The 15,968-nt window shown below is 44.9% G+C and overlaps 1 protein-coding gene and 1 non-coding gene across 2 annotated transcripts in view; both read right to left on the bottom strand.

The window, feature by feature from the left end:
• LOC109856804 overlaps window positions 1-15,968 on the bottom strand; it is a gene marked incomplete at its 3' end in the record, with an annotated part of 54,037 nt that overhangs the window by 21,560 nt on the left and 16,509 nt on the right. The window contains exons 2-4 of the mRNA XM_020432472.1: window positions 5,489-5,707; window positions 3,456-3,581; window positions 1,002-1,286 (exon numbers count right to left, since the gene is read on the bottom strand). Of these exons, the coding sequence (XP_020288061.1) occupies window positions 1,002-1,286; window positions 3,456-3,581; window positions 5,489-5,687 (610 nt within the window). The remainder of the gene's footprint in view (window positions 1-1,001; window positions 1,287-3,455; window positions 3,582-5,488; window positions 5,708-15,968) is intronic.
• Window positions 4,782-4,854, bottom strand: Trnaf-gaa. Its single transcript has one exon. It is a non-coding gene; the product is annotated as a tRNA-Phe (tRNA).

Genomic DNA, 15,968 nt, shown 5'->3' with positions numbered 1-15,968 from the left:
ATATAGAAACAAGTGGCGAACAATGAGAGAACATTCAGCGCGAATATAACGGGGGCTGTGCGGTATTCTCGCGGCTGTGCTCGATATTGCGTCGGTAATGTAGTAATAATTTGAAGTAGAACTACATATTCTCCCTCTCCCTCTCCCTCTCTCCCTTTCTGAAAATGGAAATAGGGCGAAAACGCAATAACAAGCGCAATCGCGAAATACGAGGAAAAAAAAAATCTCTTGTTTTGTTTTTGTTTTTTTTTTTTGTTTCAGACTCCTCTCTCGGTTTACCCGCGCGGGAAGTGTTACGAGTGTGTGTTACAAGTGTGTGCGCGCGCGCGTTCATTCGCCGACATATACAGAACTGTGTTGTACTTTGCGTAACAAATTTACATTCAGTAACTCTCTATCTCTGTCTCTCTCTTTCTCTTCTTCGTTTATCAGATATTAACCTTAGATGTATTTACGTAACGTTAGATATTATCCGGGGGGGATAAGATGAGGGAGAGACAACACCGTGTGTCCGCGATCTTTTTTCCCGATTGATACAGCGTTGCCGGTAACGCTGTGTGTGAGAACGAAATTGCCGAGAGATCGTACGTGTTTTGGGTTGGGAAGTAAAGTAACATGTGTTCTCTCTATCTCTCAATTTGCACACGCGACGCGCGTCAATTTGTAGATTGTGTCTTTCCGCGACCGTCTCTCTCTCTCTCTCTTCCGAGAGATTTTCTCGGGAACTTTTCTCGAGGGAACGAATGTACAGACGGCGTCATTAATTCGAAGAATAGGCGCGGGGATCGGAGGGCAAGCGGGGCGGTTGCTCGTAGCGCCAACGGCCGCCGTACTAACTAACTAGTAGCAATCGGGTGTCCGCAACTGGACACCCGATTTTGGGACTAATGGATATTTGGATCACCTGGACTTTTTATGTGACCCCCGCGCCTATTCTTCGAATTAATGACACCCGTCTGTACGCGTACGTACGTGCGTACATACAAAGCGCCGATTCTTACCATGATGCAAATGATGAAGTCCGGTTAGGTTGAGCGTGTGCTGCGTGTGCTGCGTGTGCTGCGCGTGGTGTAGGCTACCCGCCACGTTGACGCCGACACCCTGTAGACTCAATGCTTGCTGGCCCGCCGCGGCTGCTGGTGCCAGATTTGCCAAATTTTTTGCCAGCAGCTCCAGCTGTGTCACGGGCACGGGGCTGTAGGGCGATCCGGGCGGGGGCGTGGGAGCGCCCCAGGTGTAACCGCCCACTCCTACGCCGACCGCCGCGGAAAACACGCTCTCTGAAACTGGGGAAATCCCGTTGCCGATTAATCGACCTACCCTTCCGCAGACGGATGGTTGGTATCGCGCGAGTAGGAAATATCGGTATATGCGCGAGTAGGAAATATCGGTATATGCGCGGCGCCGCCGCCGCCGCCACCGTGATGAGGAATAACGCTTCTAGTGCAGTAGACGAAGCACGGGCTCGACGGAGAATACAGTTAACTGCTGGAATGCAGTTTAATCCACTACCGGCGTGGTAGTCCCTTTATGACGAGAAATACACGTTATAAACATTTCCGCGTTTAAATATTTAATTTGAAGCGCGTAATACGTGGTGTGCAAACACATCGGCCGACCATGGGAGGGCTCCGACTAAAGGGCTCGGATATTGCGAGATATTACGAAAAAACAAAAAATAAAAAAAAAATAAAAAAATAAAGGCAAAACTGAAAAGCTTTTAATTATATTGAATATGAGCAGCAAATCGTTTATCAAGGCGCTACATTGCTCCCCTCCCCCCTCCCCTCCCCTCCCCCGTGTAATTTTGCCAATAATTAGAATTCCATTTTGCCCAATAATTAACTGAATATTTTACCGATAATTAGCTAACTGGAATTTTCAAAAAAAAAAAAAAAAAAAANAAAGTTATTACCGCGCCGCGCGCCTACGCGTGATTAATAATTTTCTCGTTTCGCAAGGAAAAACGCGCGCAATTCTCGTGAGAGAAACGCGCGCGCGTCTATCAGCAAAAGCAGCGCGCACCGCGACTGCATGATATATCTTCCCGGTAGCGCGCTGCGCCATTGCTAGGATTATTGATTTTATCTAAATGCGGATATACGTATCTGCCTATGTAAATTAACGTGCGTGAAAAATATACCCGTTGATGTCCGCACAGACGAGATTATACGTAATTGAACGACATAACTGTCAACGCGCGCGAGTGTTTTTTTTTTTTTTTTTAACTGTGATTTAAAAAAATTTTGCATTTCAACGTTTAAAAAATCTCTCTCTGTTTCTCTCTGTTGACAGTCCGGCGTTTCGCTTTTTGTATTTTCGAATGCAGAGACATATACGCGAGAGAGAGAGAGAGAGAGAACGCGGATTTTCGAAGAGATTTCAAATTTCCTCGAACATCAATTTTTCACTTAACGAGAGAGATGTGAGCAAATTGATTTAATCTTTTCTCAAGTTACTATCGATCGGGCGCGCAAAAAGCGCTTTTTTTTTTTTCACGCGACTCGACAAGCTCTTTCACGGGCCTCTCTTGTCCCGACCCACAATGGAGCAATTATGCAATTAAGACGACGAACTCCCGGAAGGACAACTCGGGCCAGACTTGAAAAACGCGCGCGCGCCCCCAAATAGAATTCTCCCGCGTGTGGCTGCTGCGTGTCCAGTCTCGTCGTCGTCGTCGTGTTGCTGCGTGTGTGTGCGCGCAGACCTCTCGTCTCACCTCTCCTCCAGTCCCTAACAATCTCATTGTCCGAGGTGTAACCCAAAACGCGGCTACGTAAAGCGCGTGGTGGTAAACGGAGAGCAGAATTCGGGAGAGGAAAAAAAGAAACGCGCGCGGCGACAACACGCCGGAGGGTCGGAGGGTTTCTCCTCCTCCTCCTCCTCCTCTTCGCCCGGAGTCTTGTCGAAAATCGAATCTCCAGTCGTTGGCGAGATTTCAATTATCCGAAAAGAGGGTTATACCTCTAGCGCGAAGATGGCCGGAAAAACCGCAAAAAACGTAGGCGGAGGCTCGACGCTGGAAGTTATACAGTATTTAATATCGATTTCTGCGATCGACACAAACGCAACGTCTCTCTGACCATCATTCTTCGCGATCTTATCTGAAATATCTTCGACTTCCGATCGCGTGCAATTTCGAGAAAATATCCGAGAGTCCAATTGAAGAGAAATCAAAAAGAGCTTCAAAATTACTCGCAGATGCTCAACATCCTCAACTGTCCTCTGAACATTTATTTCAAGAGAGATAATACATTCTCAACGTTGTCAACGAACATAAGACAACAGTCGTGTTGCGAAGTTCCGACTTTTTTTTGTTTTTAACGATAAATTTCTCGGTAAAAATATAAAACGTATAATGTGCGCGCGCGAGGGTCGTGAAAAAAAAGAAATATCCTCGAACGACGTGGTGGTGTTCGTAGAAAGCGAAGCAAAGGAAGTCGTTGTAAACTTACCCTTGTGCGTTGTCGCGTGATAAGCTCGCGCTGCAGTCGGTTGCCCGGGGGTGGCGGGGGTGGCAGCGACATAACTGCCCCCGCCACCCCCTGGGAATAACGAATACAGTCCGTAGCGGTTCGCACCTGCAACATCATCAAGATAGTGAAAAGTTAGTAATTAATCCCTGCTGTAGGAAAATAATAAATTTACGATACGCTACAATTGACAATTAACCTTTCGAACAAAAAATTAGACTCGCTTATAACACGATATTTCTGAGAGTAGATTAGAACTTGAAGAACGCGAAAATGTGTGCGAGCGCGACGAAATAAAATTAACTGCTCGTCCGCTTTGTATTACGCGCATTAGTTTTAACATATCACGTGATGTTAAATTATTCACAATTATAAATATATAAAAAAATATTTACTTTAAAAAATATCTAGTAATATTAAATTAATTTTCTCTTTTATTGTGTACTGTTTGTTATAAAATAAATAATATAGACGTAGAATTATTTGCTGATATCATTTAAACGATAATTTTGTTAATTAAGCGTTACGAGAAACTTTCCGACCGTAAAAAAAGCGAGAGATATTTCGAATCTCTCTTTTTCGTGTATAAATTTATTTTGAATTTGGTAAAACGGCCGTATTAATTTAAAAACAGTCGAGATGGACCTTCCAGCCTTGGACTAGGGATCGTAGTAATAATTGTAGTAGATAAATAATTGAATAAATTAAAATATATAGATCGAAACGTTCCATATTTTAATTTATTCAATTATTTATCTACTACTACGATCCCTATAGTCCAAGGCTGGAAGGTCCATCTCAACTGTTTTTAAATCTATTTTGAAAACGCGAAGTCACAAGTTTTTGAAAATCTTGCCGAAAGCACGATTCGTTGCGCGTTGATACCAACTTTTTTTTTTATCAGAATTATCTCACACTTGGTTGAAATTCGCAATATATTTCGAACTGACTTTTCGCGCGTACGAAAACAAGCAGGGTCATATTTAACGCGACACGTTCGTAAAAATGTAAATAATAATGAAATATGATTTCAAGTTTCCAGGTTTTTCGTTCTTTCGATGGACGGCAATCAATCGTCCAGATAAATGCAACCGACAACTACAATGCGCAACCAATAATTATAATGTGCTAAAAAACAAAAACCATGCCGAGAGAAGCGTACAGTGTGGATAATGGAAGAAGATAAAATATTGAGAAATTGATCGAATGCAAGTGAAAATGACGATCGCGGATTGGATCTTCTCCGGTGTTTCGAGAGATTATTGTGTTGAGAAGGATAAAAAAAAAAAAAAAAAAAAAAACCTTACTTGCCGAAACCCGGGATTGAACCGGGGACATTTAGATCTTCAGTCTAACGCTCTCCCAACTGAGCTATTTCGGCGCACGAGAACGTCTCGTCTGTATTTCGAATTAGAGCTATCGAAGCTGATAAAGCGAGATAAGCGGAGGTATTATACACGCGTCGAGCGTGAACGACCTCTGATCAATAGCGAATATATATTGCATAACTGAAAGATATGTTGGAACGCCTATTTTTTTCTACATAGCACACGATACACATACAACAGTATTCCCAATCAAAAATGGAAACGATCTTTTCTCAGCGAGAAGTCATCCCGTATGCTCTTCTCTTTCCTATCTTCAATTTTATACATATCTTCTACAGAAGATTCTCGAGAAAGAATTTGAAAAAATCAAAAAAATCAAAACGATTTTTCTGTAATTTTAACGTTCGAAAAAAGATCGTCCAAAAGTTTCGATCGACAATACACACAATTTTTACTACGTAACGGGTGTGGATTTTGTTTTTTTTCTTCAGTTTTCATATTCGTGCGTGAAAACGGGATGCAACATGTTTCATTGGAGAAATACTCGAGAGATATATCCGAGAGCTCTTTCTCTCTCTCTCTCTCTCTCGAATTTCCTCCTCCCTCCGGAGCCCCGGTTCGTTCTCTCGGATCGTTAACACCGCCGTGAGAGATAATAATAATTGATACGTATAATGTAATGCGAACCTTGATTGTGTGCGGGCGCAGGCGTAGCGGCCAGGGGTGGTATGCCCTGGGACTGCTGATTGGGAACCTGATTAGGCTGCGCAGGTGCTAAAGGCCATAGGGTCGTCGTAGCGGGGCCGGTCGTCTGCTGAGCCCGTGCCACCGTGTCCCCCACGGGACGATCCCCGGTCCCACTTTGGGCCACGGGAGGGACCAACATCGAACCACCCCCTCCCGAGGCTGCAATCAGAGTATCGAAAAAAAACACACGATATTAATCTCAATTTCAAGCGAGCACGCGGCGCGTAAAGAGGCGTGTCTCTCGCGACGCGATCTTAAATATGAGATCAGAGGGATTCGATTTTCTTGTCTTCGGTCCAAGTTAAAGAAAAAAAAAAAAGCTCTTTTCTACATACTCTTGAGAGAGACGAGAGAAACCCTTCGAGAGTAAATTGCCGTTGGCGTCATTTTTCTGCTATCGACCGTCTCGTCTAAAAGACGAGTTGTTGAAACACACCAGGTTCAATTTGAAAAAAAAAAAGCGGGAGGAAAGTCTCTCTCTTTCTCGCTTGAAACTGGAGAAAAAGTATACTATACTCTAAAAAAAAACGGTCGGAGAAGTCTGTCATTAATGCAATCCGGCCATTCCGGAATGCGTATCGGCCACACCTCATAGATGCACGTATACGCGACGGAGAACGTTTATTTGCTCCTCTGCAAATCTTTCTTCACAGACTTCGCGAAATGAAAAAACAACATCGCCACGGATCATATCGCGACTTGATTGACGCGAGAGTGAGAGCAATTACTTCTAAACTAAACAAAAGTATCTCGAATCCTGTATCTAAGCATCGATATTATCACGGTATCGTTAGTTACTCTCGAGTGGAGAAAACGGGTCTGGGAGGACAAAAAAAAAAAAAAGAAGTCAAGAAGAGTTTAAAAAGAGTCGAGGAGAAAGAAGATGGGAACGCGAAGAAGGGAGAGAAGAGAGACAACGGGGTGGGGGGGGGGGAGGAAGCGAAAGAGATGAAGATTGAGATTGACGAGGTTGGGTAGAAAAAAGAGAAACCTGACGAAGGGTGGGAGGGAAGGTACTAAAACAGAAGAGGAGCCGAAACGAAGAATATAGAACGGCTTCAATGAGCCGAACGAGAAGAACCGAATACGAGGACGCGCACACACACTGGGAGACAAGGAGGAAAGAGAGCGAGAAGGAAGTTCCGTTTCGTAGCGGCCGGGTGGATTAGGTCGGATGGAACAGTGAGAAGGGTGCGAGGTAGGAAAGGGTAGCAACAGGTCGGCACAAGCATAATGTAGTCTCTTAGATATATACAGGGTGACGCGCCTAAGGGTGCGAGCGGCAATCGCGTTGTGTGTCGATACGTCCGGAACCGCCATCCACTTAATCTTTCTAATTCCGCAATATCTCGTGAGATATCTCCGTAATTTACCAAAAAGAACTTTGTTTCGCTCCGCCCGTTAGATTCTCGCCGTATATACGCGCGAGAATCTTCTCTCCCTTCTTCCCATATAGAACATTTCGTTTGATTCGCGTCAAATTATTGAAATAACTTATAGGGTAAAAGACCCAATTACTGGGTCACCTGTCCAATTACCGTCACCCTAAGCTATTTTATTTAAAATATTAAATAAATCCTAAGAAGTTATGAATGAAAACAATCTAACATAGAATTTTAAGTGCAATCAATATAACAAAAAAAATCCAGCGCTCAACATTCGCGTTTCATTTCTTTCATTTTGGGAGGTGACAGTGATAGCTCTCGCATATCGTTCTTTTTCAATTATTAAATTTATGAATAAAAGTAGAGATTTTGAGAGGCGGTATTATTTTGTTTCTTATATTAGAGACGTCGAATAATAACCAGATAAGAAGAAAAACACATGTTTTTGATAAATAAGTATTAAAAACAAATTCCCTAACGCCAGAGTTTATTATTCAGGTGACGGTAATTGGGTCTTTTACCCTAGTACTCGCGCCGTAGTTTTTTTTTTTTAATTTCTTTTAACAAATCTTTTGTTCTACGACGGGGGATCAATTGAACTAAAATAACGTTACTCAATATTAAAACCGCGCGATTGAATTAATCGAATTTGCAAAAGCAAAAGTTTGGCGGCGTCGCCCAGAGACGAGATTAATTTCCGGCCGTGTCCACCGCTTTTGCCGACGTTACAAACACACAAAGCGCGCATAACGCGAGATATTAGCGAGAGTGTAATGAATATCGCGAGCCTCCTATATTTTCACATGAGAGAATAGTCCGCGGTGTGTTACAGTCAAGTTGCAAGTATGTACGAAGTTAATCACGATCCTTGACGCGCCCTCGCGTGCGCGCTTGGTCATGCGTGCGTGCGTGCGTGCGCGCGCGCGCACACGCACGCGCACACGCATAAATATTCTGAAATCGCGCGTACAAACACATACACACTTTGGCTTTGTGATGTGCGCGCGTGCAGTAAACGCGCAACCGCCAATAACCTGTCAATCCGCAAGTATTACATCGTGTCGTGGAGGAGAATACACGTGGCGGCGTGGCGCCTGCCGATAGTCGCGCGAATTATTGTGATCGCGAGCCGACCACCTCTTTTCACGGATTCCTGTGTGCGGCGTGCGCGCGACACAAATAATAGAAGTTTTAAATTCACATACTCACTCTCACACATAAAACGGCAATGTTCGAGATGCGCGCGCGCGCGTACGAAGTATACCGCGCGCGGGATGATTCAGAATTCTTTTGTCTATGATCCGCCTATATCTTTCGCGCGCGCGCCTATACAGGTAAATTATCATTAGACGAAAACACATCGAGACGCGACGACGCAGGGTGACGTAAGACGTAATTGGCGGCGATCTCCTTGATTGTCAACCTTGAGTGAAAAATACTTTAGTGGAAATTGTACGTTACGTGGCGCGAACTGTTTTCAGCTTTCCAGACTACATATCTCTTTTGGTATTTTAAATTCTCTGTTTACTTTGGACTTAGCTTTATTGAGAGAAGGAAATTGTAAATTGCTCTCTCAGAAACCCAAGAGGTTCGAGGGTTCCGTGATTGGAGAAAAAAGAGATTCTTTTTTTTTTTTATTTTTTTTATAAAGATACAATTTGTAGAAGAACTAGAATAGTGCGAGAGGAAAGTGTCGCTTGCAACATTTTAACAAGGCACTTCTAAGGGAACGTGCCTTATGTAAAAAAAACAAAAAAAAAAAAAAAACAAAAAAAAAAACTGCCTTCTTACAAACTTTCGTCACCTAGTCTGCGGTTACACCGTAGAAATCTGGCCGCGTGTTTTACAAACACCCCGTACGTACGTGTTGGCGTGCGATAAATAAATGGCGGTGACGAAAAAGTCGGATCGCTAGGCACGACGGAGGATGAAGAAAGAAAGACACAGAGAGAGAAAAGATGACGAGCGACAGAGAGAGAGAGAGAGAGAGAGCAAAAGGAGATGAGTTCCGAAGGAGGCGAGGTCCTGACAACGGCCTAATTTTTCATTTCCATCGCTCCCGCTGCCACGGCAGCGGAGTGGCCGGGGGCCGCGGAAGGGGAGAACGGAAGGCAGGAGGGAGAACAGGTTTCCAGGTCGATAGGGTACTCTACGCGCGCGGGGCCCTACGAGAGAGAGAACCCGCGTATCTACCTGACGACGCGAGTCCTCTATGCGGAGGGAAAATGGTGAACAGGTGCTCGTAAAAATCTGACACCTCTGACTTTTCTTGTTCTCCTTTCCTACTTCTCTCTCTTTCTTTCTCTCTCTCTCTCTCTCTCTCTCTTTCTCTCTTTCTTTCTATCTCTCTATTTATTTATTTTAGAACAAATTGTAACTCATGACTATCGAGCTTCCTCCTTTTTGGAGTTTCAGATTACGTCGCAATCAGCGGAAATCTTGCTTTTTGACTTCCGCCTCGTCTTTTTGACGCGCGTACCTCGGGAAGTCAGCAACAAAAGGTTCGTATCACGAACACGAAAAAATTTAACTTTCTTATCGATATAAAAAAAAACGACGAACGTGAGGACTATCACGTGAGAAATAGATTGACAGATTGATCGAGTATCGTAAAGATAGACACGTTGCACTTGATAAAACGAGAAGGATAAACATTTGTAATCGGATTTTCTCTCTCTCTTTGCCCTCCTAGGCTGCAACGAGAGAGTCACAATTCGAAAATCGAAAACACGAAAATCGGAAGGAAGAATTGCCGATAAGAATCTTCCATTTTCTTTTTTTTTTGTCCTCTCTTTTCATTTCCGTGAGATATAAAGATTATTTTTCCCTCTTCCAATCTATCTTTTCAACCGCGCGAGGGAAATGCTGTTATATGATTGTTTTCTTATCGAAGTCTCTTCTGATGATATCTTTTTTTTTCTTTTTTTATCTCTCTTACTCATGTATTTCTTATTATGTGTGCGCGATTTCGTGTTTTTAACTTTTTATCACTCGCAAATAACGTAACCGTCGATAACGATGTTAAATACTGTCCGACGGTCCGTCAAATTTCATCCCCGCAATTCGGATAAGGGTTAAGGAGTTCTCATTCTCTCTTCTTCTTCTTTTTCTTCTTCTTCTTCTCTTTTTTTCTCTTTCTCTCTCTCTCTCTCTCTCGCTCTCTCTCTCTCTCTCTTCCTCATATGTGCGCGAGTCAGGGGTCGTGCACACTCCGCTTCGCCATCGGTGGGTCGATATATGCAGCCCAAGCAACGACGGGGAAAGAGGGTGGCCGGGATTCCCGCGCGCACCACCCTTTCTCCCGCGCGCGCGACATGATGGGGGCGACCGAGCCGAGCCGGCTGTCATTTCCACACAGCCCCGGCTCTGTTCCGAGAGAGCCGAAATTTCCGATCTCCAACAACGCGCCGCGAGGGAGGAAAGATGCCGTTTTTTACTTTCTTCGCAGAATCCGACAGTGGACGTTCAAACTTCATAATTCGCGAAGAAGTAAAAACAAAACAAAACAAAAAAAAACAATTAAAAACCATTTGATCCATTTTTATTAAATTCGAAACGATCGATCTCTTCCCGTCGCGTTGAGAGAATGAAGATCGGACGATTCTTTTGCATCACCGACTATAGCGCGCGCGCCCGGACGATTTCCTTTAACGTCCATAAATTATTCTTGATGCGACTAGAAACACGTTCGGCAACGTTCGTTTCGTTGTGCGTCCGAGGCTATAAACCAGGATTCGAGGGCCTCGAATTTCGAAGGCCCTCTTAAGCCTCTCTTCAGGCCCGAGAAGAGAGAAGAGAAGGCTCACTTCGAGTGGACAGGTTCTCCGTCCTTGTTCGTTGTCCCTCGCGCCGTGTTTCACCTACGCGCGCCCCCGGTTCTCCTCGACCCACGGATCCCGGCGCTGCTCCGCTGATAGTGCTCGCTCACGGCCGGAGCACCTGGCCGGTCCGGGCCGAACCAACCCGAGCGCACGGATGAAATCCTTTCGAAATATACGCGCGCGCGAGTAGAATTTTTCTACGTGGCGCGTGTGTGTAACACACATTTCTGTATCACGTATCTCTCTCTGTTACGAGATAACGAAGCTTGTCGGGACGCGACGTGTTTGCGATACGGGACGGACTCGGGAATTATCATCCTGAAAAATTCTACTCTCTTGTTGTTGGTTACAATAAAGTTCAAGATTAAGGAAGCCGATATATCGGCGATCGATGCGACGAAATCACAAATTTTACAAAAAAAAAAACGTATAACAACACAAAATGAGAACCGCGCATTGAAGAAATTAAAGAGAAATGGATTAAGAAGAGAGAGAGAGAGAGAAAAATTGATCTCCGAAGAAGACAGAATCCGCTATCGAAGGAAGACAGGAAGCTAAGGAAAGGAACGTGATAGTGGAAGGAGAGAAGGGAGAAAGAAAGAGAGAGAGAGAGAGGACGCGAAGAGCGAGAAGAAGGAGGAAGAGGCAACGTAACGAGAGGCAACAAAGTTGAGAGGGGGGGAGGAGGGGAACGAAACGGAAAGGCGGGGAAGGACGAAGGACGAAAAGAGAAGAAAGAAACTCCAGCTTAGGAAGATAGGTAAAGAGAGATAGACGGAGGAACTCTCGGCGAGCGCGCGAGAGAAGGTCGAAGCGAAGATGGAAAGAGAGGATCGGGAGATTAAAGATCAACGGAGAACGAGAATGGAGGTAGTGGTTGGCGGCAAAAAGAGAAAAGGACGGACGTGCGAGGGTTTTGGAGCTAGACGCAGCATTCCTGGATCCTCTGACCGCCCCGTCTTTTCTTTCTTCTTCATCCCTTTTCCAGAATCAGGGTCGGCATCGGCACCGGAGTAATAATAATAATAATAATAAATGCGACTTTTGGGTAGTCGAATTGTTATTTCCCGTGTGTTGATCGTCGCGTCGCCGCCCGCTTGGTCTTCCGTTTGGTCTCTTCATTTCGCGCGAGGATACACACAATCCTCGATGTGTCTTCATCAAGTTACGAAGCTACGTGGCGTTCCGAAGGGAATCACGGTATTTTCAGAAGCGGTCGCTTACGTGAACGCCTTCAAACTTCCCCAAGTTCCACGCGCGACTTTACCTCCTCGTAGTTCCAGAGAGCTTGTTGTTACTCCGGAGGCTTCTTGTTACACGCTATTTGAGCGGCAACAAATCCTTGCCGGGCGAGACGATAGAGAGACCACCCCACTCGTGTTAACGTGTCAACCCGCGTTGTTAAACGCAAATGCGTGAACACGATTGCGTCATTACTCATTTTTTTTTTTTTATTTCGCACGCTTATAGATATGTAATTTAATATCTCGCGTATAATATCGCAGTTCTCTCTCTTTCTGGAGGAGGAGAAAAAAAAACGCGAGCATTGTCTGTGCGCGTTTGACGCGATAACGAGAATGTCAACGGGGAGGACGAAATTGCGCGAGAGAGCCCCGAAGAGCGGCGGGTTACTCGATTGTATATATGCCGCGCGCGCATTCCAGAAAAGTTGGGAAAAAAAAAACTGCGCATCGCTCGCCGAGGAATTTGCATCGGAGGCTTTAAAAAAAAAAAAGGGACGAGAGAGCGGTCGTCGTTCCAGAGAACGCTTTTCCATTTACTCTCCCCGAGCCGTCGAGGATCAAGGATCAAGGATCCATCCGTGCGATTTTCCCGGCCAAACTTTCACCCGCGCAAAGCGAGCGAGCGAGCGAGCGAGAAATAGAGAGAGAGAGAGAGAGAGAGAGAGAGATGATGGAGAAACTGTCTCCGTATTATCTGAAGTTTTGCCTCTCTGACGCTTGTTTTTACGGATATATATATATTATATATTCAACGGCGCAAACCCGTCTAAATTAATTAACAATCTCTTTAACGCTTTTGCACTTTGCGAAACTCCAAAGAGAGTTAATGGTTTTATTATATCATACATTTACATTTTAAGAACAAAACGACACACATTATTTTACATAAAGACAATTATTATTATTAACATAACAGTTATTAGTTTTCGCCGTTCTATTGAGAAATATATACGCACCGTTATTATTATTATTATTATTCCCAACCGAGTTTGAGTTTACGGCACGGGAAATGGAACACTCGCGAGGCGAACGAAGCTTGTTCGCGTAGAGCGCAAGGAGAATTAAATCAATCAAGAACTTTATCCCTAAACTATATATAATTAACTAAAACTCGCGACGAGCTTGAGAGAACCCGTGAAGTTCCGTAAGAGATTCCGGTAATAGTCGGGTAAACTCACTTTGATTTTTGATTTTTTTTTTTTTTTACGAAACTCGAAGCGACATCGCCGCGGAACGTTTCTCATTAGTGTCACATTGCCCTGTATATTCCTCGATGCGAGAGAGAGCTTGGGCGAACGTGGCGCTCGCATTTGGGCCGAATCACGGAGCCGTCCATTTACTGCGCCGCGTCGCGCGCGCGCATCCCCCTGGCTGTATTTTCTCTTACATTCCCCGTCGTTGTCTCACAACGACGCTGGCGTGCGTGTGTGTATCGTGATCCGCGATCGCCAGCTATATGCACCGAAGGTACGGAAAAGCTTTGTGTTTTTGGGGTCTACGAGCAAACAAAGTGCGCCCGAGGACTATCCGAGGCTTCCCGGGGCAGGTCGCTAGGCAACTGGCGCCCCTCCTCTCCGTCGCGCGCGGCGCGATGCCGCGTTTACGGGGTGTATCCGAATTAAATGACTCCCCGCGCCACTCTTGCGCTCACGTCTTCGCCCTCTTCCTCCTTTTCCCCCTTCTTTTTTTTTTTTTTCTCGCGGAAAAACCTTCCGGTGGACAACTCCGTGTGTCTTTCGTTAACGTGCACAATCGCGCGCGAGAACAAAATCTTCTTCCCTTTGTCCCTCTCTGTCGATTTTATTCTGACTCTGACGTGTTGTTGTGGTGTTCACGCACCCTCCTCTCGTCCACCCACCCCACCCGTTCTCCGATCGTTTGTTTATCACGTTCGATAAATAATTGGGAGAGAGATAAGATTCGGATTTTGAACCGTGTGTGACAAAATACGAACGCGCGATTCAAACAACGGCGCCTTTCTCACACAGCGCGTTGTGTTCGGCGCTTCAATATCTTCACGACGATACAGGGGAATTCTTATTTGCGTGCAAGTAACTTCACACGCATAGACAATAAAACGGTGAAAACCAACATCTCGTTAGTATCTACGCGATAACGAAGTACTATTTGCGTTTTAGTGTGCGGACGACGAAGAGAAGAAAAACAAAAAGAGCGCGAAAAGTGTATCATAAAAACTGCGAATCTCCACTCGATCGTTTTTACATCTTATCGTTTTACATCGACGACGTTGCGGTCGTCAACAGATAAAGATAAGCGAGAGACACTTCCAAAAGTTCTCGGAAGTTTATCGACACCGACGTGGTGTATAGGAAAGTGCGACCGAGTTCGTGCGCTGTTTTTCTTCAAACAGTTCGTGCGCGTTGTCTCTATCCTCTCTCGTTCATTCTCGCTCTCAATCGCTGTTTTCCAATCGAAAGAGAACGAGAGAACGCGACGAAAAGTTATCGGAGAATTATCCGGAGTACGTTTAGACGAAAAAAAAAAAAAACAAAGGCTGCGCGAATAAATAATAAATAATGCGCGGGGGCGCGCGTGCGCGCCATTTTGAAAGTGCAACAAGCATTACACAAGTTTGAACAAACTTTTATTTGTCTTTCTCAGAAGTCACGTTACCACACGTTACGTATTTCTTTACATCTATATTTTTCTCGGTCGCAGTAATCGAGAGAACTGATTTTCTTAAACTTTTCACTCGACGACTCATTTCGCAGATTTACGACCGCCTCATCAAAGGTGGCTCGCAACCCAAGCCGACACGACATTTTCGTTGCCCGCGACAGCATTCGACTTAGGCTCCCCGACCGAGCGACGTCCTAGTCCCGCGCTTAGTTAAGACCAATCGAACAAGTCGGTCTGTGTTTCACGTCGTGGCGGACGTAGCCTTGGCACCAAGCAGGCAGGAGAGATCGCGGTGTCAAGTTTCGGCGGGGTTCCGCCAGTACAATCACACGTTAATGGTTAATTCTGGCATACCCCCATAAAGCCCCGCGGGTTTCTCTCTCCTCTCTCTTAGGAGCGCTTTTAAACCATCAGGCCCCCGTACGTCGAGGAAATTAAAGTCCTTCGGGCTATCTTTCTCTCTCTCTCTCTCTCTCTCGTTTTCCCTCCTCCCGCGACCGATCTCTCGTCGTCCGTAAATTGGAGTAAACTAGAGCTAACCTAACCTAACCCCCGGAGCCGAGCGCCAGACCTAACCCAGAACTACGATACGTATGACAAATAAACGCACGTTCCGACTTCACGTTTCTAACTCTCGCGGCCGAGACCCGACGCCTTCGAGATTCTAACGACGGGATGCCCCGGCTACAACATACAGAGTGTCTTGAAAATTGCCATTTTTATTCTCGCGAGATAAATATAGGTTAGTTTAGTATAAGTCAATTATTATCCTTCGATATTCAGTATTTAGTAGTCCTTGGAATTAAATATCTCCGATTATAAGGATTTAAAAAAGAAAAGCGAAGTTTGTGCTCGTATTCAAAAAAAAAAAAAAAACATAACATTTTATTAATTTTTATGTTGTTCAATTGGTTTTGATCTACATTTTTATCGATAAAAACTTGACTTGCGCGCGAATCGCTCGAGGAATTTAACGTCAAAATTCAGGCGAACGATCTCGAGGATCGCGAGGCTCTCGGTTTCAAAAGCATAGTCGGACGTCGAGCGTGACGAGAGAGAGAGAGAGAGAGAGAGAGACAGAAAGAAAGAGAGACACGCATCGAAAAACCGACCGATCGATCGGTCGGTCACGATTTCACGGATCACCCCGTATATATGCCCGCACGGCTAGAGAGATGGGTGGAACTCTCGTATCTGCGCGCCTCGTTCAGATATATAGGAAGTGGACGAAAGAAAGAGAGAGAAATAGAAAGAGAGAAAGATAGATAGATAGATAGATAGATAGACAGAGAGAGAGAGAGAGAGAGAGAGAGAGAGAGAGAGAGAGAGA

The sequence above is a fragment of the Pseudomyrmex gracilis genome, unplaced genomic scaffold (genome assembly GCF_002006095.1).
Source record: "Pseudomyrmex gracilis isolate BER0280 unplaced genomic scaffold, ASM200609v1 scaffold_135, whole genome shotgun sequence".
Classification (NCBI taxonomy): Eukaryota; Metazoa; Arthropoda; class Insecta; order Hymenoptera; family Formicidae; genus Pseudomyrmex; species Pseudomyrmex gracilis.
Note: the sequence above shows the minus strand (reverse complement) of the source record. Positions and strands in the feature narration are given on the sequence as shown.